Here is a 23283-nt window from a genome sequence, read left to right as displayed (position 1 = left end):
CCAGGGAGACTCCTAGACGTCTTCTCAATCTCCCTCCCTTTCTCCTTCTCATGGCCTGTCCTGCCAGCCTGTCTCTGGAGTGTTCCTTGAATCTGTCCCTCTGCCACTGCCTCCTTTCTGCCCTGGTCTCCCACGTGGACCGTTACGACGGCTTTTAGAAAATGCCATGGGTTTTCTCTCTCACGCAGGACTGGCGCAAGCGTCGCCCCAGTGAAGTCTGCAGGAGGCCACGGTCCCTGATGCCCACAGCAGGGGGCTGGAGCTCGGTCACGCTGTCTCACGCCCCCTCCTTGGCTGGGTCGGGAGTTCCGGGGGGAGGCCAGAGCTGTGTCTCATCCATGGTGTGTCCTCTGTGTATCTAACACGGTGTGTTTCAAACAGGGTGCAGGCTACTTTGTGGAATTCAAGTGGACAGAATGTGAGTGGGGGACACTAGCCCAGAAAAAGCTAAAAAATAAAAAGTAGAAAAAGAGAGACATATCTTCTATGGAGTCCTTTAATTCTTTTACATTTTTATGGTACTATAAAAAAATTGCATATGAGTAAATCTTTAGAAACGATTTTCTGTGGATGCTCTGGGAGGTGTTTGTAACACTGGTGTCAGAGCTGAGTCCCCACGGCACGTGAGCAAAGGCGAGGCGAGGTGTGATCTGACCGGGGCTGTGTGAGCAGGTTCGGGGTGCAGCTGGTCGGGACACGGGCCTCGTGTGACTGCATTTAGACGTTTCTTGTGAAAATATGGAGTCAGGAGGATTGTTCGGCCATGAGAAGGAACTGATGCTCTACTTTGATGTCTCAAAGAAAAAGTGCACAAAGAAGCTCTTTCTTCTTCAAACATTAGAGCTTGGTCCTAATGCCTTCTTTGTAGATGAGGACAAGAAGTACAGAGTGTGTCACCTGCCCCGCGACACACAGCTTGTTAAGACTGAACTGGAGACGTCAAACCCAGGTCTCCGTGGAGACAGATGAGCTCAGGGTTGGGACAGAGGCGGGTTTAGGTCTGAGCTCAGTTCTCGGCTCAGACCACCTCAGAAAGCTCTGAGCATCTTCAGGGCGCTGGGTGCTGTGCTGGTTCCCGGGAGAGGCGGTGACCATCTGGCCTTCATGTCCCTCATCTGACAACAGGGCCAATACCCCCTGCAGGGTTTATTGGGGTTAGATGGGTGCCAGCCAGCGGGGTGCCCGACCGCAGGGGGTGCTGGGGCAGAAGCTGCTGTGGGTGAAGCAAGCTGCCCCTGCTCATGTAACACACGGGCGCGGCCCCTCTCCAATCCGCTGCGGCCGCGACGCTGCGCCTTTGCCCGCAAGACGGGTCTGAGACACATGGCTTTATTGTTGCCAGGGCCCACTTGCAAAGCTGGAGCCAGAATAACTTCTACAAATACGTCACCTGAAAACACTCTGCTAAACCTGTTTTCTAAGCTGCAAACTTTTCTCTGTACTTCCGAAGCTGGCCATTGTGATGGGAAAGCAAAATCACCACTCAGCTGGTCACTGTCACAAACAAGCCGAGCTATGACAATTCCCCCCGTAGAAACCGAGTCTCCCGGAATGAGGAAAATGCCTACCACCTTAGACTTGAAGTCAGGAGCTGACACAGAGCCATTGCTGAAAATGTGCCTTTTTTCTGAGCCATCAGTCCTAACTCTGCCTAAATAGTTGGCGTACTTTATAAGCCGAGAGAAAAATAAACCAGAAAAGGGTACATCGTTTCAGTTCTAAAAGAAATTTAGTTGTCTTCATAGGCCAAGGGCATAGTCTCAGAACTTAACTCATTAAAACGGATGTGTAAGATCCAAACCCACCCAAGTTAAACCCTCTTACTTAAGATTTTATTGTGTAGAAATGTCGGGACAACATGAAATAGATTTTACAAGTAAAATGCAGTAACACGTAAGTACTGGTTCACGGAAATGGAGAAGTTCAGATAAGTGGGAAAAAGACGTCCCGAGGCCACTTTCCTTAGGGATTCATAGCCGTGCAGTGCTGGATGGATGGCTCAGAGACTGTCTAAATTCAGTTCTACAATTTGTGAGGAGAAAAGGAGAGAAGTGACTGGCTTGGGGGGTCACAGAGCAAGTTGGAAATGAAGTAAGGAGCAGAGCCCCGGCCAGCTGCGCGGGGGCCAAGCTGCAGAAGGCAACACCGGATGGTGAGCCCGGGTCCCGGGGCAGGTCTACGGGGACCACGCCGAGGAAAGGCTGGACGCTGCGGGGCGGGGTAGAGCCCTGGTCCTGGCTGAGCTGCCCGCCCGGACAAGGAGGGGACACCTAAGTCAGGTTGCACTGACCAGAGATGGAAATGACAGAGGCGAGGAGGATGCAGAAACGAGTCACAGGTGTGCGCACTCCAGGGCGCTGGCGAAACATGGACTTACTTTCTGGAGGGACCCTATCTTTGTGCGGGCATCCGGACAGACTGCGGTGATGCGGATAAAGCCCGGTTACGTGGCCCGTTCCATCGCACCCGGGGGTGGGGCACTTGCTCTCTTTCTTTTCTGCTCTCGAGGGATCTAAAAGCGACAACAGGTGTCAATAGAATGAATTTTTTACCAGCTGAAGACAAATGTGATTATTTAACAACCGAAGAGACCTTGATCAATAAAGAAACAAAGCAGGTGTCGGGGACAGACTGTGACATCTGTGGGTAGTTCTTTGGTTTGGGGTGATTTTTTAACCTTAAAAGGTGTAATCAGGAATCATAAAATATTTTACTTTTGATACTAAAGAAAAAAAACGCTCTCCCTACCTGAACACTTGATTAATTGTTCCCCGTGTGTTACATGATAAGCCGTTGCTCAAAGAAATCAACATAAATAATGATGAGACAGTGACCTTCTCAGAGAACAAAACGTTTCTGTGATCCTTCAGCAACCGCTTTGTTACATCCAACCAGGAAACATAACGCCATTTAAGCGCTCCTGAGCAGAGCTTCTTTCTTACTGAGCGCTCTGATTGCATGTGCTACTAGTTGCACAGTTTTACTGGTGCTGAGACTTCTCCTGCAACACTGTCCTTAGCACGCCAATTCAGCGCTTTTCTCAAGACCAGCTGAACTCTCAGAAGGCACTGCAAGCAAATGACCGAAATGGTGGAAATCCCACCTGACAGAGATGATGGGCAATCAAAGATGTTTCAGAAGCTGCTGGAGCAATCATTTGTTTTGATCTCCTCGTCTGTACTTGGAACCAGAGGCAGGCTCTGACAGCTGTGCGTGCATGCACAAAACTAAGAGGTGACGCTTCTAGGCAGCCCGTGGGCTCTGCAGCACCCGTCGGGGAGGAGCAGAGCAGACATTTGGTCAAAACTCGAATGGCAGATGCCAGAAATGCAATGACATTGCTAACAAAATTACTTCTACATCCAGAACTGACCACAGTTCATAAATGTGCAGAAAATAACTCCAAAAACCCAGACCAAAGAGTCACGTGAGTGTGTGAAACACTATTTTTGAGCCAGTTTTCAAAACCAGGTGCACAGATGATCGATAGAGGGTGGTTACTGGGAGTTTGGCCCAGGGATGTTATAGTTAAAATTTCTTTAAGGCTTTAATATTTTTATAGTGATATCTCATTAATCAGGCCAATCATAATCACTGGAAAATAGATGTTTTACTTTTGGCAGAGAATTCATTTTATATCAAGAAAAAAGACTGGTTTAAAAATTTTGGTACTTTTATGGGCTTTTTTCTCAAGTCATTCATGTGAACTTGAAACAGACAAAGGACTCACAGGAATATATAAAGACTTTTATGTTTATATAAAAATCCCTCCTTTTATTTTTAGCTAACATTCTATTCTCTGAAATGTGTCTTTAAGGTCCTGGAATCTCTTAAACCAGTGATGGCGTTGAGGGTAGTGTCCTAGATATAACAGTCGGCTGCTTCCTACCATTATTTATAGATAATCATCTCTGAAGACAAATCTGAACCTATGCTGTTGTGACTTCATTTCTAAATATCTTATTGGAGCTTCTCTTACATGTGCAACCAAAAAGCTCAGCATTTTATTGCCTTTTGAGTAATTTCATAATAATAGTGGTACAACTGAATGAATGCAAATATAAAATAGTAAGTGCGCAGTAACAGTTTCAAGGAAAATATTATTTAAGATCATAAACTAGAGATATAATTTAAAACTATAGACTAGATATAAAGGACTCTTAAAGGATAAAACACTAAGTTATAACTACTAGTAACCATTAAGTGACTCTTTTTCACGAGTATATTTACAGTTTCCTAACAAATTATATTATTTCACGATTTCGAAAGTGTTCTGAAGTTAAGTGCAGATTTGTGCAAACACCGTGTGGCTTCGTCTACTGCAGTTTTGGAAACACCAAGCGTGTACTCTCCTCTCGATGCCTGCGTCCTGGTGGAGGTGGGTCTCCTCTGCCTTCACCAATACCCTCACCTCCCCTTGCTTTCTCCCTTCTTGCAATCCCAGTTCATCTTGAAAGCAAATCTTTGAACAAACGCAAAACAACCAAGCAAGCAAACAGGCCAACGATTCAACCAAAAACCCTGCAACAATGTCTAGAAAAAACTGTGTGCTGTGTTTAGGCTGCGCCCTTCCTCCCTTTCCAGCAGCTGCTTGAGGAGAAGAAAGACAGAGGACGTTTTGTGATGGCCTTGTTTTTTTTTTTTTTAATATCTTTTGGCCGCTCCATGCAGCATGTGGGATCTTTGTTCCCCGACCAGGGATTGAACCTGCACCACCTGCATTGGAAGCTCAGAGTCTTAACCACTGGACCGCCAGGGAAGTCCCTGGGATGAACTTCTTTTGTTTCAGCTCAAGCTCTTGGAAAGGTTACTCATTTATAATTTAAATCATTTTGAGAAGATTGTGTATGAATGAGAATTGGTGTGAGTGTTCTCTCCATGTTTAATAAAATAGCAGAGAAGCTGACAATAGATTGGTGATGTGCTATGTGTCCGTGTTGGTAAGAGAGCACATAGCTTTTTTTTTTTTTTTTTTTTTAATAAGGAGGGCATTCATCTCTTTGCCCCATTTTGGTGTCCTTGCTTGGCTTTATTTATTTGGTTTTGAATATAACTATGGACGTCTTCAAAGGAAATTTGGAAGTGATGTGGAAAACACTGATAAGAAACGGCGATTCGCTTTGATCAGAGGAGGAAAATCTGGAAATACTGGGGAGAGGCAGAAATCAGTGCTTTCCAGCTCATTTGTCCAAATCCCCAACCCTTCCCCCATTTCGGGGGAAAAAAGCACATCCTGGTTTTGGGGTTTTACTGTTTGTTCCCATCCTGTCCCCATTTATTTAGGGGAAGCAAGTGATTTGAATTCCACTTCTTGCCAAAAACAGAATAAAAGAAAATAACAAGAATAACAAAACAAAATGAATCAAAATCTACAGCAAGCTGCTGGGTTGAAAGGAACCACAGAAACCAAAGAAGGCACGGCAACATCGGGTCCGCATGAGCCCGCATGTTTCCTCAGTAAGTATACCGCTGCTTTCTCAATGCCCAGACTCAGTCCTGAAATGCACTCTGCAGAACCCCAAACAGAACGCTGCCACATTTGTCCACCTGAGCCAGCCCATGAGAAAGGACACTATTTCTTCCTAAAAGTGTCTAGTTCCTATGTGAGTCTCAAATATCCAACTAAAGATTTCTAAGAGATTGTGCTCTAGTTATAGACACACAAGCTGCGTCTCCTGGTCTTGGCAAACACCCAAAGCAAGCTTGATGCCTCACTCCATGGCCTTTAAGAGAGGACGTTTCCTCATACCCTAAGCCTCACAGGGTCTGGCCTGCACCTGCTTTACTGAAACGATGGTCAGCACCCAAGCACCGGCCACATCCAGAACCGGACTGGCCTCTGGCTAAGGTTCATCTCCAACTGGGGTTTGGTTAAAGCGAAGCCCAATGTGCCCCTGGAGGTACGTGCACACATGGAGAGGAGAATACACACCTGTGTAACCGCAGAAAAAGGAGGTTCTGCTCCTTTGATGTTTCCGTAGCAACGGATTTTCAATCCAAATTCTTGAACCTCATTCTAAGGAAACTCAATATTCATCAGAAATGGGACAATATACAAAACAGAAAAACTTCTTGGTACTAATATGGAAGAATTTAGGGAATCACCAATTTCACCCTTGAAGTTGCTTCTTACTTGGTTCTGAGAGTCTTGTAATTGAAATATTCACAAGGTCCTACACGAGGTCAAATTATCATCCGCCTCGTATTGAAAGTGGACGCAGCTGTTACTGGAAGCATGAAGTTAGTCATTCAGGGTGGAAATATACATATTAGGTGTAGTGACTCTATATGGATATGGTTGAATTTACAGATCTATGCAAACACGTGCCCACAAAATTCACAGGTGGAAACCTGGATGGAACTATCACAGTGGATGGTTTTGAGTGTCTCCCAATAAAGCAAGCACCATAACTGTTTCCACGATGGAATGGAACAGTGAGGGGGTGAATATACTAAAGGGATGGCTATTGATCTGAGCCTGGGACACACCAGGCCATGCGTAGCAAACGGCTCCCGTTCCTTACTACCTTAAGATAATGAACGTGCAGTCACCGCCCTTGTCTTACGCTATCAGTCATCCTGTTACTGTTCAATTTCTGTCGGGGGTGTTTTCTACGGGGGAGGTTTCATCGATAAATGCCATTTGATGATCGTTTTATAAATCATGATGCCACCTACTCAATGCAATTAACCAAATACGTGCTTCATCCCTGATGGGCTTTTTGTCACCGAAACCCCCGCCACTCCACACGGATTGCGGTTCATCTGTAAGAACACAGGCTCACCCTAACCCTAATATTTTCTATCACGTGACGGGCTTGGGCTCTGACCCTGTCTTTCCAAGGCATGCATTTTCCATCGAAACGTCATGTTATCCAGCTGCTTTGTGTATTTCTCAGACAGATATTTCATTTACTCTTCAGAGACGTAATCACAAAATATAACTCTGGAATCAACCCTAAGAAACCTGCGTTCGTGATGTAATGGAGCGGGACGTGCTCTTGAATCGTAGCCTACACCTGACAGCTTTTACCCTAGCGCACGCCTTCGTGAGGCGACTTACGTTAGGTAGAAATATTACCTTTACCATAGTATGGCTTTTTGACATGGCTGTCACCGGCCTTAGGCTTCCTCTCCTCCCCGGGGAGCGGTCGCGGTGACTGGTCCTCGTAGGACCTCAGACTGTCCCTCCTTCCCGCCTCCACCGCCATCTTCTCCCTCATGGCCTTGGCCCGCTCGGTTTCCAGGGCGATGGCTTTCTCCAGGAGGGTCAGGTTGCCCTTGGTCATGTCGAAGCCCTCCTCCGACCTGTCCGAGTTCACGGAGGCGGCGTCATCCTCCCGCTCGCGGTACCCATCCTCCTGGATGCAGCTGGAGAAAGTTCTGGGTCTGGGGCTCAGCTGCTCCTCCAGCCTCATCAGGTTCATCATGTCCGAGTAGCTGCGGTCGGGCGTCCTCCCCGGGAAGTCGTCGTCCTGGCGGCCGTGCGGGCGTGGGCCGGCGCCGGGCTGCGGGGGCCGCTCCTGGGGGCTGCTCTCGCTCAGCTTGCGCGCCAGGTCGAAGCACTGGTTGCGCAGGCACTCCAGGCTGCTGAGACACACCTCCTCGTCGCTCTCCTCCACCAGCTTCTCCGCCAGCCCGTTGTTGGCGGCCTTGCCCAGCGCCCCGTAGGTCAGGCTCCTGCCGTCGGGCGGCGCCAGCGCGTCGGCATAGCCGCGGTCGCCCGCGTGGTCGCCCAGCACCGCGCCGTGGCCCTGGGCCAGCAGCTTCAGCGAGTCCACCGTCTCCCTGACCACGTCGCTGTCCAGGTCCAGGCTGAGCTCGCCCTTCCGGCCGGGCGTCTCGTTCTTGTCGCTGTCGTCCTCCAGGCTGTGGGACGTGTTGCTGTTCATCTCCGACTCGGTGCGCGCGCGGTACGCCGCGTCCTCGGCGATCTTGCCCAGGTTCAGCAGGGACTTGGCCACCAGCTCGTCGTAGTTGTCGTACTCGTCGTTATTGTTGTCGTCCTTCTCCACGTCCTGCATCATGCGAGTGCTGTGACAGTTCAGTGGATGGCCTTCTGCAAAGAAAATGAAAAAAAAAAAGGGACAAAGAAGAAAAGAAGAGGAAAAGGTGGCTAGAACCTGTAGCTGCAACAGCGCGGACGGCGAGCTCAGGGCATGCGTTACGCACGGCCCGTCACGCCCCAGGACCCGGAGTCCCACCTGCAGGTCCGAGGACAGCGGCGGCAGAAAGAAAGCGCGGTGCGCTCACAGCACGGTAGGCCATTAAAACGCCTGCTGCAAACGACGAATTTCCTGAATTAATATTCAAAGCAACCACTCTATAGGATAAGTAAAATTTTAAAATATTACTTTTCCGTTACTTCTAAATTTTCAGCATTACTTCTTTTATTGGCCTTCTTTATTGACAGCCCAACCAGACGCATAATAATTATACTCATCGTATGACTAGGCTTTCTAAGAGTTCGTGAACTTGTCGCCGACTTGTAAGCAGGTGTGCACACCAATCGCTTTTAAATTGTTTTCACAGTGATGCTCGGGCAGCACAGAAGAAAGCCCGAGGTGCTGGAGGGTCCTGCAGGGATGCACCGACACTGACTCTGGGCGGTCAGTATCAGGAACACACGTTGGGGCTGGGAGTGGTTTTGAATTTTCTACCCTAGAGACAGCTTATCCAGATACACAGTGAAGCAAGAGGAACGCCCCAGCAAAAGCTTAGAAGGGAACTCTGATTCGCTGTGATTCTTTATACGTATCTCAGCAGGTTGGAGAGGGTGGGTGGGGAAAGTATGCAGTGACCGGATGCCAACGAAAAGCGAGACTGTGACGACTTGGTGCCACTGTGACACACTACCCAGCATCCACCCCACAGCCTCGGGAAACTGCGGTGAGCTGGTAGAAACAACCTGTGAATAAGTGGCATATCCAATCTCAAAAAATATTTAGGAAAACGCATTGAAAAAAAGGCCAAGGTAAAAATTACACGAAACCCCTGTGTTTCATCTGAAATGTATTCCGTTCAACACTAAAGGCATATCTGGGACGATCTCTCTCGCTCATGTTACGTGATCGCTACCCTGTATATTGCAAAATATAGATAATACTAAATGGATTCTCAGATGGAACCCTCCCCTACTTTAGGTTGGATTTGGTTAACTGCCTGCCATTTTCAAATATATTCTTTGTTTCTATGATTAAATCAACCAGAGTAAGAAGAACTTTTAAAGCTTATTAATGAGGAAATGAGGCGTATTGATTCGTAGAAGATGCCAGCTGACTCAGAGCTGACTCAGGGGCCCCAAGTGTTTTCTTTATGGATTTTGTGCTGTCTCCTCAGAACAGGCTTTTGTTGGTGAACTGGGTTTGGACATCAGCACATCAATAACAGAGAACAACATCCTTGCTAGCCCACACACAGAACCAACACATTTTTGAAATCTAACACATCTCTCCAAACCTCAGCAAATCAAATTTGCTGTGTATTAGTCAGACAGCACCACTCATTGCACCAAACAAATATTGTATCTCTTCTGGATAATTCCTAGGACTCAATCTCCTTAGAATAAGGATACATGTTTTCCCGAAGAGCATCAAGAGGGAGGAAAACAAAAGCAGCGAACGCATCAGAAATACCGTGGAAGTGTTCACCCAACATGCACACCCGACACGGCCCAGGGCTAAGCTCTCAAGACGCAAAGGCACCCCTGCCTTCAGGAACCCTTGAAAGTGCAACTTATATTCTCCTCTCAATTTATGCACTTTGGTCTTTATATTCGTGGGCTGACCAGAGAAGTGGCCTCTAGCTGACCAGGCTGCGTTACCTCTGCAAGAAACTGGCGTTTTTGGGGAGCCAGCACCACTGCACCCACCAAGAACCAACCACCAGATGAACCTACAAGTTGTGGTTTGAAAACAAGGCACCACGTGCAACCGCTGGAAGCATTGAAAGTCGATTCTAAGCAGAAGACAAGTCAAGAAAGAGGTGGCATGGCCCTGATTTCCTTCTCACTCTCTCCTGTCACCTGAAGAGCTTGGAGTAGGAGGAAGTCAGTGAAAGGAGAGACCAGGGCAGAGAGGCTATGCCCTCCACCCCCGCCCGTCTAAACCACAGCGAAGGCTGCATGGGAACCTGACGCTGATGAGGCCCACAGTCTATGAAACTCCCCACCTTCCTACCAAACTTGTCATCCGCATGATTTTCATTAAGTCTCCAAATTCAGAATCTCGGGATGATCTTCAATTCATTTGCCCCAAAGAGGAAGTGGTTTCCCCTCAGTGTCACACAGAAAAGGGACACGGCTCAGCTTTCCAATCATCAGGCACCTGCTCATGTCTCCGCTCCTTGCTAGGTGACCTTATCGCATTACAAGGAGATTAAAGGAAGGTGGACACGCTCTTCACACGGCCTCCCAGCCACACAGGTGAGGGAGCCTGTGAACAAGCTAGGGGGTCCGTTCCCTTCTGAAGACCTGGACCCTGCGGGCCGCCCCTTGCTGCATAGCCGCATCAGGGTGACAGTGACAGGGGAACGTACACCTCCTGGTCCAGGCCGGGCCTTTGCTCTTACCGGCTGGGTGACGCTGGCGGCCCGAGCCAGGCCTGAGCCCTTACTGGAACCACGAGAATTCTGTGCCGCATAAAGACCCGCATGTGAACGAGCCCTGCACGCCTGGTGGCAGGTCTCCGGGGAGGCCGGGCCCACACAGCAGATGTGGAGGACTTTGCCTACTTGTAGGAGAAATCGGGGGCATCAAGGGACACTGGGTTAGCGTCTGACTGAGCAAGGCTCGGCTCTTCCTCCTGGTCACCAGCCTCTGTGTCCTCCGAAGCTGCTGGACCCCCAGCAGTAAGACTGGGGGTGTCTGGAGAGACTGCATGAGTGGCTGAAAATCCTGGCGGGTTAATGGACGTTTTCAGGTTATCGGTATTTAACTCTTTCAAAACGCATGTGAGATAAAGTCAAGCCTTAATGAGCGGCTTGGAAGGGATCCATCAGGCAGCCTGTCAACAAGCAGGTTCTAAGCTTCAGCCTCCAGAATTCAAAATCATTCACAGCGAGCTTTTGGAATTCCATCTCTGGTTTTGTGCTTTCAGGCAGTTTACCCTTCTAGTTATGAACAGGCGGTTCAGTGGCTCAGGGTCTCCCCAGTGTTTCCTCATCAAACAAAAACCTTGTTTTTACTGTAATTACATGCATTTTTGGATTCCTGTGTGAGCTCTGTAAAATGTCATAGGTCTGAATTTTATCTCCTTTGAATCAGATTGTTATAAACAATTTAGGCTCAGTAGCTACAATTAGAAAACCAAAAACACTTCCTTAAAAAACTGGAGCCATGTGTGGTATTTTGTCTCCATCTTCACGACCGGAATTTGCTGTGGTTAGAACTCTGTCGATTATAACTTTATAAATGCAAGCATTGGCTTCATTTAGTATTTTGCCTCTAAAAAATATGTCTGACACACATTTTAATTCTTTCAGTGTCTAGTGCTAAACCTGATTGTGTTACTGCTGTTCTTTCTAGCCATTAAAATAGGCCGTAGGCTAGCAGATCGAAAACTGACTAGAAAAAAAAGATACAGGGACAAACAGAAAGAAGAGACACTTCTTCAAAGCAGAAACTGCTCTAGATTTACCAGGTCAGAGAAGACGTGGTCTAAGAGTCCACCCTCGTTGGTTTCAAATCACCAAAGGCCACAGTTTCTTACGGCATCAATAGGTGTTTCTTTTTTGATTATAGAAATAAATATCAACATTCATTTTTGACTTGTAAGTACAGAAATGTGATGATATATTAGATCCTAATGAGAAGATGATGGTGTTTTAATAGCCGCAGCAACTACAGGAAAGAAGCAAAAGTGGTGATCATTGTACAAACCCCATCGAGCGAACACAGAATAACAGCCCCAGTGGTCAGTCTCGTGGCCTGTGGCTGTCAGTCCTCATTTCATGCCCACAGGGGCCCTGTGAGAAGGAGGTGTCACCTACTGTCCTTCCGAAGGTGACAACACGGAGCCCCAGAGAGGCTGGCGTTTTCTCCACATCATCCTGTTGCTCGGTGACAGGGCGGGACGCTGTCCCAGGATGCTGGGCCAGCACAGCCTCCTTCCACAGCAGCCAGACCTGCCCGTCCTGCCTGTCCTCGCCGACACGGCCCGTTCTAGACTAGTCCCAGCCGGGCGTCCAGCTCTCCATCCACCACGGTTGCTGCCTGCCAGCCCCTCGGAGCTGCTGTTGCTGTTCGGACCCTTCCTCCTCTATGTTGGTTTGCTGAGGTTTGAGGGCCAGCTATAGCACCAGGTGTTGAAATGTCTGCCGGAATTGCCAGCTTCGTTGGCCTGTCACCTACGAGGGTGCTGACTGGTGGAGTTTAAGTCCACTCTGATGCGGAGAAAAGATTCGGAAATTAGGAACATCTTGGACTGGGTTCCTAGGACCAGCGTCCTGGGCAGCGTGAGGGGACCGAGTGGGTAGGAAGGTGGCAGGGTCAGGGACACCCAGGCATGGGGTTGTGCAGAGACGGGGGAGGGAAGGACCAGAGGACAGACCGACCCCCTCAGTGATCCACGGACTCGGACCCTCTGATGACACATAACTCCTGCAGCCCCGTCCCCAAGACCAGACGGAGCGATGTGAGTTTGGTCCTTCTGCAAATACCCCCGACCCTCTTTGAGATGTCGTGGACCCTTTCCCTCTGTGGTAGGAGAGGCCTTCCTGCTCGCCCAGGCGCTGCTCGCACTACAGCTTCTGCTGGGGAGGCGCCAGCCTCGGCCGCTTGGGAGGGTGGATCCTGGGCACAGCCCGTCTCCCATGGCCAGCACTGGGGCCCCGGCAGCCCTTGCTCCTCAAGCTCCCTCTCCCCCATCTGAACAGTGGGGTGCGGAGCTGGAGGGCTCCCAGGACCCCTTCACACTCACCCCCCAAGTTCAGTGTGAAGGAGAGGAGAATCTTGAAGGTGAGAGTGGAAGAGACGGGTGAGGTGGCCGGAAGATTCAAGGTCTGTCACCTCTCTGGACTTACCCGTCATATTTTCTAGTTCCTTCTTACTTAACAGTGTTGTTGTTTGTCTTGTTTTCACTTTGGCGGGGAATTTCAGACTACCCCCATCTATTTTCACAGTTTTAACGGTGGTTTCTGGGTGATTAGAGGTAGTTGTTTTGTTCTTACCGGGGCGCGTTGTCGGGGGAGATGATGTGGGTGAAGTGAATGCAGTTCCCAGCCCGTTTTTCTGAGCTGCGTGTTGTTGCTTCTGTGCCTGTTTCCGGGCTGCGGTCTCATCCCCACGCCTGCCCGCGCTTGGAGCGGCTGGACCTACTTCTCCCCGGAGGAGCTGGCTTACTGGGCTGGGATTTGGTCCTGTCTGTGTAAATCAGCTGATCCTGTGCAGCAGGACACAGGCGTCCCTCCAGCCCCTGCTGTCCCCGGGCCCGGGCAGGACGCGCCCCGGCACAGGGCCGCTTCAGGAACCCGCCAGGCTCCCCTCTGAGCCGTGCGCTTCTAACGTGTTCCAGATCTCAGCTCCCGGCCTCGCCTGAAAGCCTTCCTCAGCCCGAGAGGAACCACGTGGGAGAGACCCACGCATCACGTCCGTCGTCTGAGGCAGAGCAACCCTCGGGGGCAGGTCGGGGCCGGGGCCGGGGAAGCCGATTCACTGAGGCCACGTGGCTCTCACGCGGTACACGGAGGCCTGGGGACGCAGGCCTGGGGAGCTCCATCCGTCCGCATTTACTGGGTCAAATACTGGCTTTTCGAGATACCTTCCTCCGACTTCAAGATGCAAAAACTTTGGAGAGGACGACATAGGACAAGTTTTTACCAGATCACGGACAGATGTTCTAATTGTCACAGTTTTGCTTAGACCAGTTCTGACAGGCCTGGGGGACACGAACAAATACAGCTTATTTATTCACTTAACTGCTGTTCGGAGCCGAAGGATGAACCCAGGAGGCGGGGACGTCACCGCGTAGGGGCCGGGAGAGAAACAAACGGAAAATAACTGTAAGCAGTGATGCCGGGGGGGTGGCCTGTGCTGGGAGGGGACAGGGGGCCCGGACAGGGGTCGCTTCGGGTGCAGTTGGGTCAGGCTCGCAGAGAAGGTGGCCTCTGGGCAGAGACCTGAGGGATGAGGGGTCCGTACCCCGGGAGAAGGAGCTGGGGGGCAAAGGCTGGTGGGTCTGAGGATGTGGAGTTTCAATACTATGTGATTTTAATTAATTTAAGTTAGATTCAAACCCAACATATTTATATTTAAACAGCCCCGTGTGCCCAGGGGCTACCATGTTGGCCCGTGCAGGGCCAGCACACGGAAGTTCAGTGGGAGTTGAACTCTGATTTTGACTTGTATAAAATATATATATATATATAATTTATACGTGGACTTAAGTAACACAGATTTGATATAAACCACCCACCACCAGATCTCTGTGCAGTCGAGGAACAGCTCCGTGACGTCTGGGGCCCCGCGGTGGCTCTGGGCACCAGGCCCTGGTTTGGAAGGTGACAGTCTGGTCCCGACCCGACTCCCGAGAGCCATGCCTGCAGTGCAGGAAGGATGCCCCGAGCACAGAAGGTGGTCCCGGCACATCTGCTGCATCGTCTCCAGGGGAAAGCCCGCCGTCTGGGCTTGTGCTGGAGGAGGGTGGCCCGTGTCCACACGCAGCCCCTGTGCGTCTCTAGTCCGACCCTCCCTGTCACCTGCCCCGTCAGCGCAGGGGAAGGTCACGGCCATGCATCCCCTTTCACGCCCCGAGTCAGACCTCACGCGTGTACAGTCAGCTTCCCAGGCCCAGAGCGAGGCATGGGAGCCCGGGCAGAATTCTGCCAGCTCGACAGCATCCAAAAGCACAGGCTAACTTCACTACAACAGCTCAGAAGAGGATTGTTGGCTTATTGATTCTAGAAGTTGTCCATTTCATAAGCTGAAGCATGATGTAAAAATGTCCTTTAAGCTAAATGAGATAAACTGAAGGCAAAAATAATGGTTTTCATAAGGGATCCAAGTTGCATAATAATTTTTAATGTAGAATGTGTAAGTTATGCTTCTTGAAGTTTTTATTCATTAGGGATCTTAATTAATGGAATGTGAGTGAATAAAGTTTTATTTATTCACTAAGTTTTGAGGACCTTTCTACTTGATGACATTTTAGGTATGTGGTTTATCTTAGTCTCTTTGGAGACTAAGAAATAGAATAGTCATACCCCCCAATCCAGACAAGAGCTATTTGAAATCAGTAGTTTTCAGACTGAGACGGACTGAAACACACTAACCAACTGCATCCTTCTCTCACTCTCTCTCTCTCTCTAATCACACACACATACACGCGCATGCACGCACACACAGCTCAGAGACTTTCCAAATTAACTGGATGACCTTGAACATCCCTGACCCAGCAGACCAAGGTTGCTTTTGCTACTGCTGACGCTGTAAACCAGGGAGTGGACATGAGTCTGAAAACTTTGGTCCTCCTGTTTTACATACTGGTGTGATGTGGCCATTCCAACGAGTATGTTTGATTGGGAGGAACTTGGGAGGCGCGGGACCCAGTTTTTCTCTTCGACCGGATTCAATCCCCATCAGACGGAAAAGACCTTTCGGAAACACTACCACGTTCTTTGGTAACCTAATCTAAAGCTCAACAATCTTCAAATCTGAAAACTTTTGTTCTTGTTTTCAACTCAAACCTTTAAAGCCTCCACCTCGGCTTATGGCTTCTAATTCTGCCCTTTGTAAAGCACCATTACATATATATTTCCATGTACACATTCCTCTTTCATGCTATATTATGTGTGTTTCTTTTTGGCACAGCGTGGTATCTATTTAGTTTTTGTGTCCCCATGGAACTCAGTGCGCTTCTGTGTACACAGAAAACACATTCCATGTTTTTGAAGTGAGCTGTCACCAGGCCCTGAGTCTTTTAAATTAATGCAGCTTTGATGTACATAATATATTTGCTTGGTATCGCCATGGACCTTGGGTTCAGAATTACAGACAAGCTTGAGTTTGTGCCTGAGAGAGGAGAACCGTGCAAAAGCCACCCGAGTTACGGTCGCTACTTTGCAGCTCTGGATTGCTCACCTCTCCCCAGCGTCTCTCTGGACCACACCTGCCTTAAAGCTTAAAGCTTAGCAAGGCAGTGAGGTGAGTGAAGGGCAAGTGTTATCATCCTAATCTCTGGACGCCAAACTGAAGTCCAGGGAGAGTGAGGGAAGCAGGGCAGCCAGAGCTACAAGACATGCCTTCCCACCTTTATCCCCCCCTCTGCCAAGCTAGCATTTGGCATAAAAATCAAATTAAGATAAAGAAATAAGCTGGTCATCCCTTCAAGTGGACCTTAAAAACCAATGGAATAGAAAGCATTTACTGGACAAAGTCATGTTACCCTAGTGGTTACTTCCTTGTGCGTTGCCACACTGTGTTATAATTTGCTTCATTACCTTGCTATTTGGTACGTAGTGTGCATTTCTCTGTCACTGTAACGGTTGTAATGACAATTTTCATCTTACTGCACAATCAAAATGGCATTGATAGGCATGAACTCCAGAGGCTGGGCCTGAGCATGGAGGTGGTCACTCAGGCCTGGTGTTCAGTCATGTGACCTGTACCTCTCGACTTTCGCCCTATCTGTTAAATATATGTTATGTCATTAAAAGCTTTTAAATTTAAAAAAATTGAATAAAAATGTGTTAGATCTACTCTCTTACATCTATTATTTCTTATTATTATGTAAAAAAAGATTTTTTCCCATACTTTATGCATGTTGCTTGTGTCTCAGATGTACATGACTTCACCTTGTTAGCAAGTTTTCTGGTTTGTATTGAAGAGTCTGAAAATTCGTGAAACATAACATATAATTATATTTTCTAATTACGCAAAATTAGTCTGCAAGAAGAAAGTTTAATTTTCATCATAAACTGATACCTAGAAATGCCTAATTCTGCCTTTACTCATTTCTGAGTGGTGGAGCCATCCACTCAATGTATTCGCATACTAAACTGCCTAAAATAATGCTTTCATGGATGTAGGGAGAGATTAATTTTTAAGATGATAAAAAGTCATCATATTCTTTCTCCCGACTGTGCACAGTTGAGACCTTGCCTACTAAACACACCTTGGTTTCTCCGCCGGTCACAGAGCTCACTGCGTTTTCTGCTGACTGCAGGAGAAAGCTGGGGGGCTAATTTTGATGCACAGTCTGTCTGTATCTCAACTTGCTTCCCGCATCAGGGCCGTTTCCTGAGAATGAGGTAAGAGGTAACTGGCTGATCAGTGCGAGTGCCTCATCGAAAGGGAGTTTGGGGAGCTGGGAGGCCACAGTGAGAGACCCTCACCCTCCTCATTCTGTCCTGTCTTATGGAAATTCAAGCCCATTGATTGCAAGTTGTCATGATGCTTTAATAACGTGGCACCTAGGGAATCATCCTGTGTGGAATAAAAAACACTCTGGAAACTTGGTAATTAAAACAAAAGTTGTGTCTGTGAGGGTGGGTTTTGTCTTGAGTTCCCTTCAAAGACAGTTGAGTTTCTGCAGAGAAGCTGGATTACGTATGGGTTTGCTTGCTGGGGAGGGCGGTGCAAACAGAGCCCAGAGTCAGAATGTGACAGGCACTGACCACACCATTGTGAAGGTGTCCACGGATGGGAGGAGGGGCGAGCTGCAGTGACCTGACCAAAGCATGCTGGGCTCTACACCTCACAGGCCACTCAGCCTCTGGTCAGCTCACTAACCCCTGCCCAGAGCAGCTTTGCCATACACTGTACATTCTCAATGTAATTATTCACATTTCCCTTCAAACCCCCCAATTCCTTCTTGGATGTGACCTTCCAAGGAGGCCACCACACATCTTTGGCTAATTCACACATAGAACAGCATGAAGCCAGAAAACCTCTAGAAAAGGAAGGTGTTTGCATTTTTACCTAATTTAACCCAATGGCCAAGTCAATTGTCTTCAAAGTTGAATTGTCCAGAAAGTCCCAAGATTCAATAAAGAGTAAGCAAAGAAAGAAACTTACATATTTACAAATGTATTTCAGAAACAGAATATTGATAAACAGTTATGCAAACTTATGGTTACTGGGGGTAAGGGGGGGATAAACTGGGAGATTGGGATGGACATATACACACTACTATATATAAAATAGATAACTAATAAGGACCTACTGTATAGCACAGGGAACTCTACTCAATACTCTGCAATGGCCTATATGGGAAAAGAATTTTAAAAAGAGTGGATATATGTATATATATAACTGACTCACTTTGCTGTACACCAGAAACTAACACAACATTGTAAATCAAATATACGCCAATGAACATTAAAAAAAAATAAAGTTATAACCAGAGCAAATCACACAAAAAAGAAACAGTTATGTGTTAAAAATGGCAGTGGACATGAACATTTTCTGTCATCTGGACAGCAAATTGCTATGTTCTTCCTCATGGAATTTTCTTTCCTGTCAGTGGGCAGATACAATATATACTCATAAGGAGATTTAAATACACACACTTATTTTATACACACATATGTGAGTCTATTATTTAAAGGTGTATTCTTTTAAGTGGGCTGTAGTATGAAAATAACTGTAACTTACTAGGCATTAAATAACCATTGAATCTATATTTCTCAAATTATAAGACTCTGAAAAGGTACTTACTATATACCATGTAAAAAATCTGCTATTAGAAAAAGCTATGACCCCTGAATAATAACTTTCTCAACTTTAGGATAACGAGGGAACTTTAAGCTCATAATTACACCTTAGACCATTACATGCATTTTGAAAATAAAATTCTTCATGCAAAAGACCAGCCTATGATAGGTCAACTGGACAAAATATAATTCTGATTAATTAGTGATGCATTTAATGTAATCTGAAATGAGTTACTCAGATAGCATTTCCTGTTCTTCAAATGAGCAGAGTGATAAAAAGAACACGAGCTCTGAAGTAAGAAAAACCATCAACAGAGTTTGACCATATAGCTATCACTTGCTGAAAATAATCTTATCTTTCTGAGCCTCAGTTTCTAATTAGCACAATGAGAGTGAAATAATTTCTACCCTGTCCCATCTTACATAGTCACTGTGAAGATCAAACACAGTGTGTACATTACTATACTGACTGGAAATGTACATTATTAGTAATATTTTGGTTCACGTGTAACTACAACGCCAGAGGATTCTTGGAATTAGAATAAACACCTAATTTGCAAGTTATAAATAATAGTCCTTCTGTAATCGGTGGGTTCCTATGTAATAATTTGGTGGCTTATAAGCATTTGTTTTCTCTGTAACAAAACCTCTCAATAAACTTCACATTTCAGTTTATAATAGGGGTGGAGAATCGTAGAAATAGTCTGAGACTTTATAGCTACTAGTGAGGCCGAGGGCAGCTTAAGCTTTGTCCGTGCAACTCCATCTGGCTGCCTTGGTTTCCTTGGGTGACCATCAGCTGCTATGACGGGCCCTATGAGCAGCCCCTCGGCACCCGAGATGCCTCTGCGCACCGAGTCCTGCCTGCCTTGCTTCTCACTCTGTTAACTGTCAGTCACTGTCTGTGCTTCAGTTTACTAAGAAAGAGGCACAGTCCCCCTTGGAGAGGATCTGCTGCTGGCTCAGCAATGCAAGAGCCGCCAAGAATGTCAACAAGGGACACGCAAGACCGACTTCGAGATGCTGACCCAGAATTCTGGTCACCAGACACAGAAAGTACCTTCCTCAGTTTTTCAGAAACAATTACTGCCAATACAAGGAGGGGACAAAGACATGCAATGTGCGGTGTCCTGAAATGAGTTTCTCATGTTACAGACACGGCTATGGGGGCAGATACTCACACAGACTGATAGTGATTTTGGCACTAAACGTAGCCATCAGGTATAATAAAATGCATTTGGGAGGACATGAAAATGGGAGATGGATGGACACATGCCTTTCAAAGCCTGACTGTCGTAAGTCACACACAGCTAGAAGTTTGATCATGTAAAATGAGCACTTCATCAGCAGAGCTGTGTCTCCTTGATCTAGAACCTTCCTGAAGATTCCTGACCCTGGGGGTTATGAAATAACCCACTGGATAATCCACCTGGCATATCTTTGTGTGATATTGGCTACATGGGGTCTGGAACACCTGTTCGTGGGCTCCTCCAGGGGAGATTTTTTCTCCCTGTAACAGAAAAGCTCGGTGAAACCCTCTCCAGGAATCAGGTCTCGGAAGTGGTTTCTTCTTAGGAGGGATGCTTTTGTTTGACTTGGAAATCAAGCAAGCCTTTGGGTCTTCCTGCTCAGAACTTAGAGCAATCAGAACCACAGTTCAGGGTCCATCATATGGGCTACCTTTGATCCAACGACTCCTTGGGACTTAGGACTTGATGAGAGGCTGTCTAAGAGGGAGTAGCTTATTACACTTTACTGCCAAAGTATTTGGTAAAATGGACATATTTGTCTTACAGCAGAAGAGGTAGCCTGATGATCCATAAATGGCCACCACGGCTGCACCTCTCTTTAGTAGTTTTAGTTGATTCCTTTAAAGTTCAAAGAATAGATGATTCTAGAAGGTGTTTAGCTGGAGAATCCAGAGCTGAATATGAATTCTGCCACCAGGGACCAACAGTTGATCATTCATCCTCCTACTGGGCATTTTCTTTCTGGAACCAACTTCCTTACATGCCTCTGACTTGGGCTTCATGTTTGCAGAACACTGAGTGCTGGTCACCAGGCAGGGTGGGTCACATAATCAGACATTCTGGGGCCGACGTTATAATTATGCAATTGTTTCATGGCTCTGTCTTGCACCCTTGATTATGCCCACTTACATGAATTTTCCTAGAAAAATGTCTTTATCTTTGATTTGCCTTCTCACTTTTTAAAGCAACTCTAAGCATTCAAGTCAGAGTGAATGCAGCCAGTGCAGTCACATGCTAAAGCTGTTTCAATAAACCTGTGATCGCTTTTTCAAAATATGTCATTTTGCACTTTTAAAAGTAGATTATTTAAAACATGGCCCTAAGTAAATTAAAATTGAAAGTTTAATTCTAGCAAACGGAGAGCAGACCCTAGACTCTGGTTAAGGCACTTGGTTAAATGATGCATATGTGCAAATATCTCCCACCCTAATTCACCACAGCCACAAACATCCATAACTTCAAATATTAATGTCTACCGCTTTCTAAGCATAGAACGAGAATATGAAAGAGCAGTATTTTATACTATCTTCATAAGAAGCCATGGTTAAGCTACAAATCACGAGTCAGCCTCAACAATGAATGATTTCACCCAGAACTACACACATGTAATACAGGGTCCAGAAATAATTTGCCAAATTGGTCAATTCTCCAACTTTCCACATATTTTATTACCCAGAGCTGCTGTTTTTAATACTCAGCATGAAAGTCCCATCATCTCATTCATGACACCGCAGTCTGCTTAGCAGAGCGAGCGGTGTGTGTCTGTGGGTGTGTGCTGATGCTACTCCTTAGGCTGCCTCCACGCCACGATCTATAACAACAAGACGAGAAAAATAACCTCTATAATAACAAGACGAGAAAAATAATCTGGTCTAAAAATAGACCAGATTTTAATGCATGAAGTTTATGCGTGTGTGTGTGTGCGTGTGTATGTGTGTATACATTCATATACAGGTATGTTTGTATTATCCATGTAAGTTAAGCAGTCAATTGTTTTCATAAGGACGCTAAACTACAGTAACAATCGAGGATTCTTTCATAAAAGCCAGGTTTCCTGGAACAAACTAGTGTAACCTCTGAAGGAGGAAAGTTGATTCATGCCCACTCCATGGGATTAGAAACAACCAACTCACACCTGCCTGATCTAAAAACTCTCTCTCCATTGGCTGAAACCACTGTCCTTTGCGTTGAGGAATTAGCCTTTCTCAGAATTCAGATTCTTGAAGAGCTTTGAGCCCAAGGAAGAAGTGTAAGGAAGAAATATTCCCTTCACTTTTTAAACCTGCTTTGCCATTTCTCTGAGGCAAACTAAGCTAGTAAAGCCTAGAACTAGACTCTTCAGCAACGTCCCACTTCCTTCTAGAAAAGAAAGGACTTTTGTGAAGGGATTGGCTTTGAAGCCCTATTTCTGAGTCTGACACTAACAGTAAGCTGGATGCAAAAGCAAAACCACCTGAAACTTTTGTCCCAAAGATGCCGCTACCCTGCCCAGCGTGCTCTTCATGGGTCTGTCTCCCTGGATCAGAAACACAGCTCTTGAGCGTGGAAGCAGATGACAGGCTGATTCACTACCTCGTCACGGCCGGGCTCCCCCTCGTCCCCATGCCTGACGGCCACTAAAGGAAAGCCGTGGCAACCGACGGACAGACCTGCGCCACCAGCTCATGCAGCAGGGGCCACACAGGCTGCCAGCTCCCGGGAGGCACGCGGGCTGCCCGTGCCAACACCACAGCCCCCGGGGTGGCTCAGGACGGGATCTCTCGGGTGGAGCCCCCGAGAAAAGGCAAACGGAACACTCTCGATGAAAGTTGCTGAGCTAAACAAACGTGTGCACACCACAGATATTTCAGCAAACTTGGGGGATGACCAGTCTGAGAAACGACATCTCACGTCTGATGGGTGATTTACAGAAATTCTCTAAAAGGAAAGGGAAGGCTCCTCCCGGCGCTGCCCCCGGCCGCCTGATCCCGTGGGCATCAACCACGCATGCGCCGCGGAACGGGCCCCGCCCACCGCTCGGCCCTCGGCCGCAAGGTTAAAGGTTACCGTTCTCGTCCTCGTCCTCGTCCTCGTCCTCCTCGTCGTCCTCGTCGTCCTCGTCCTCCTCCACGTCCTCGCCGTCCTCGTCCTCCTCCTCGTCCTCCTCCTCCATCTCCTCCTCCTCCTCCCGGTCCCCCTCGTCATCCTCGTCCTCGTCCTCCCTCTGCTCGTCGTCCTCGTCTGAGTCGTCCTCCTCCTCGTCCTCCTCCTTGTCGTCGCCGTCCTCCGTGCCGTCGCTGTCGTAGCACTCATCCACCGACGAGCTGTCCGCTTTCACCGCAAACGGTTTCCGCTTGGGAGCAGGTTCCTGGGGCTGCTTGTCTTGTGTTTTTCTTTTTTTAGCCAAGGGGCAGCCATACACGCTGTGAAAAAAGAGAGGGAAGATCTGAGTTACTATCTTTGAGGATCTCAGGGCAACGGGAGTCCTGGGTGCAGAGGCTGAGGTTCGGCACGAATGCAGAAGGGATGTGAGCACAGGACTCCCGCGGGTGCGCCGGCGCCTGTGCACAGAGCAGTATTGCACAGAGACACAGCTGGCTCGCGTCTGCTGCTGCTAACACTTCCC

The 23283-nt window shown here is 47.6% G+C and overlaps 1 protein-coding gene across 11 annotated transcripts in view; it reads right to left on the bottom strand.

Annotated features, from left to right (window-relative positions):
• The window catches only part of MYT1L (myelin transcription factor 1 like), a 409089-nt gene that overhangs the window by 90582 nt on the left and 295224 nt on the right, over positions 1-23283 (bottom strand). For 7 of the 11 annotated variants that reach the window (XM_057558744.1, XM_057558742.1, XM_057558748.1 and 4 more), the window contains 3 exons: positions 22725-23080; positions 7082-8059; positions 2378-2512 (listed from right to left, as the gene is read on the bottom strand). In XM_057558744.1, coding sequence (XP_057414727.1) covers positions 2378-2512; positions 7082-8059; positions 22725-23080 — 1469 coding nt within the window. The remainder of the gene's footprint in view (positions 1-2377; positions 2513-7081; positions 8060-22724; positions 23081-23283) is intronic. The other 4 variants (XM_057558746.1, XM_057558752.1, XM_057558751.1 and 1 more) reach the window with 2 other exon arrangements.

The sequence above is a fragment of the Balaenoptera acutorostrata genome, chromosome 12 (genome assembly GCF_949987535.1).
Source record: "Balaenoptera acutorostrata chromosome 12, mBalAcu1.1, whole genome shotgun sequence".
Classification (NCBI taxonomy): domain Eukaryota; kingdom Metazoa; phylum Chordata; class Mammalia; order Artiodactyla; family Balaenopteridae; genus Balaenoptera; species Balaenoptera acutorostrata.
The sequence above is the reverse complement of the archived record's forward strand: the minus strand, read 5'-3'. Positions and strand labels throughout refer to the sequence as shown.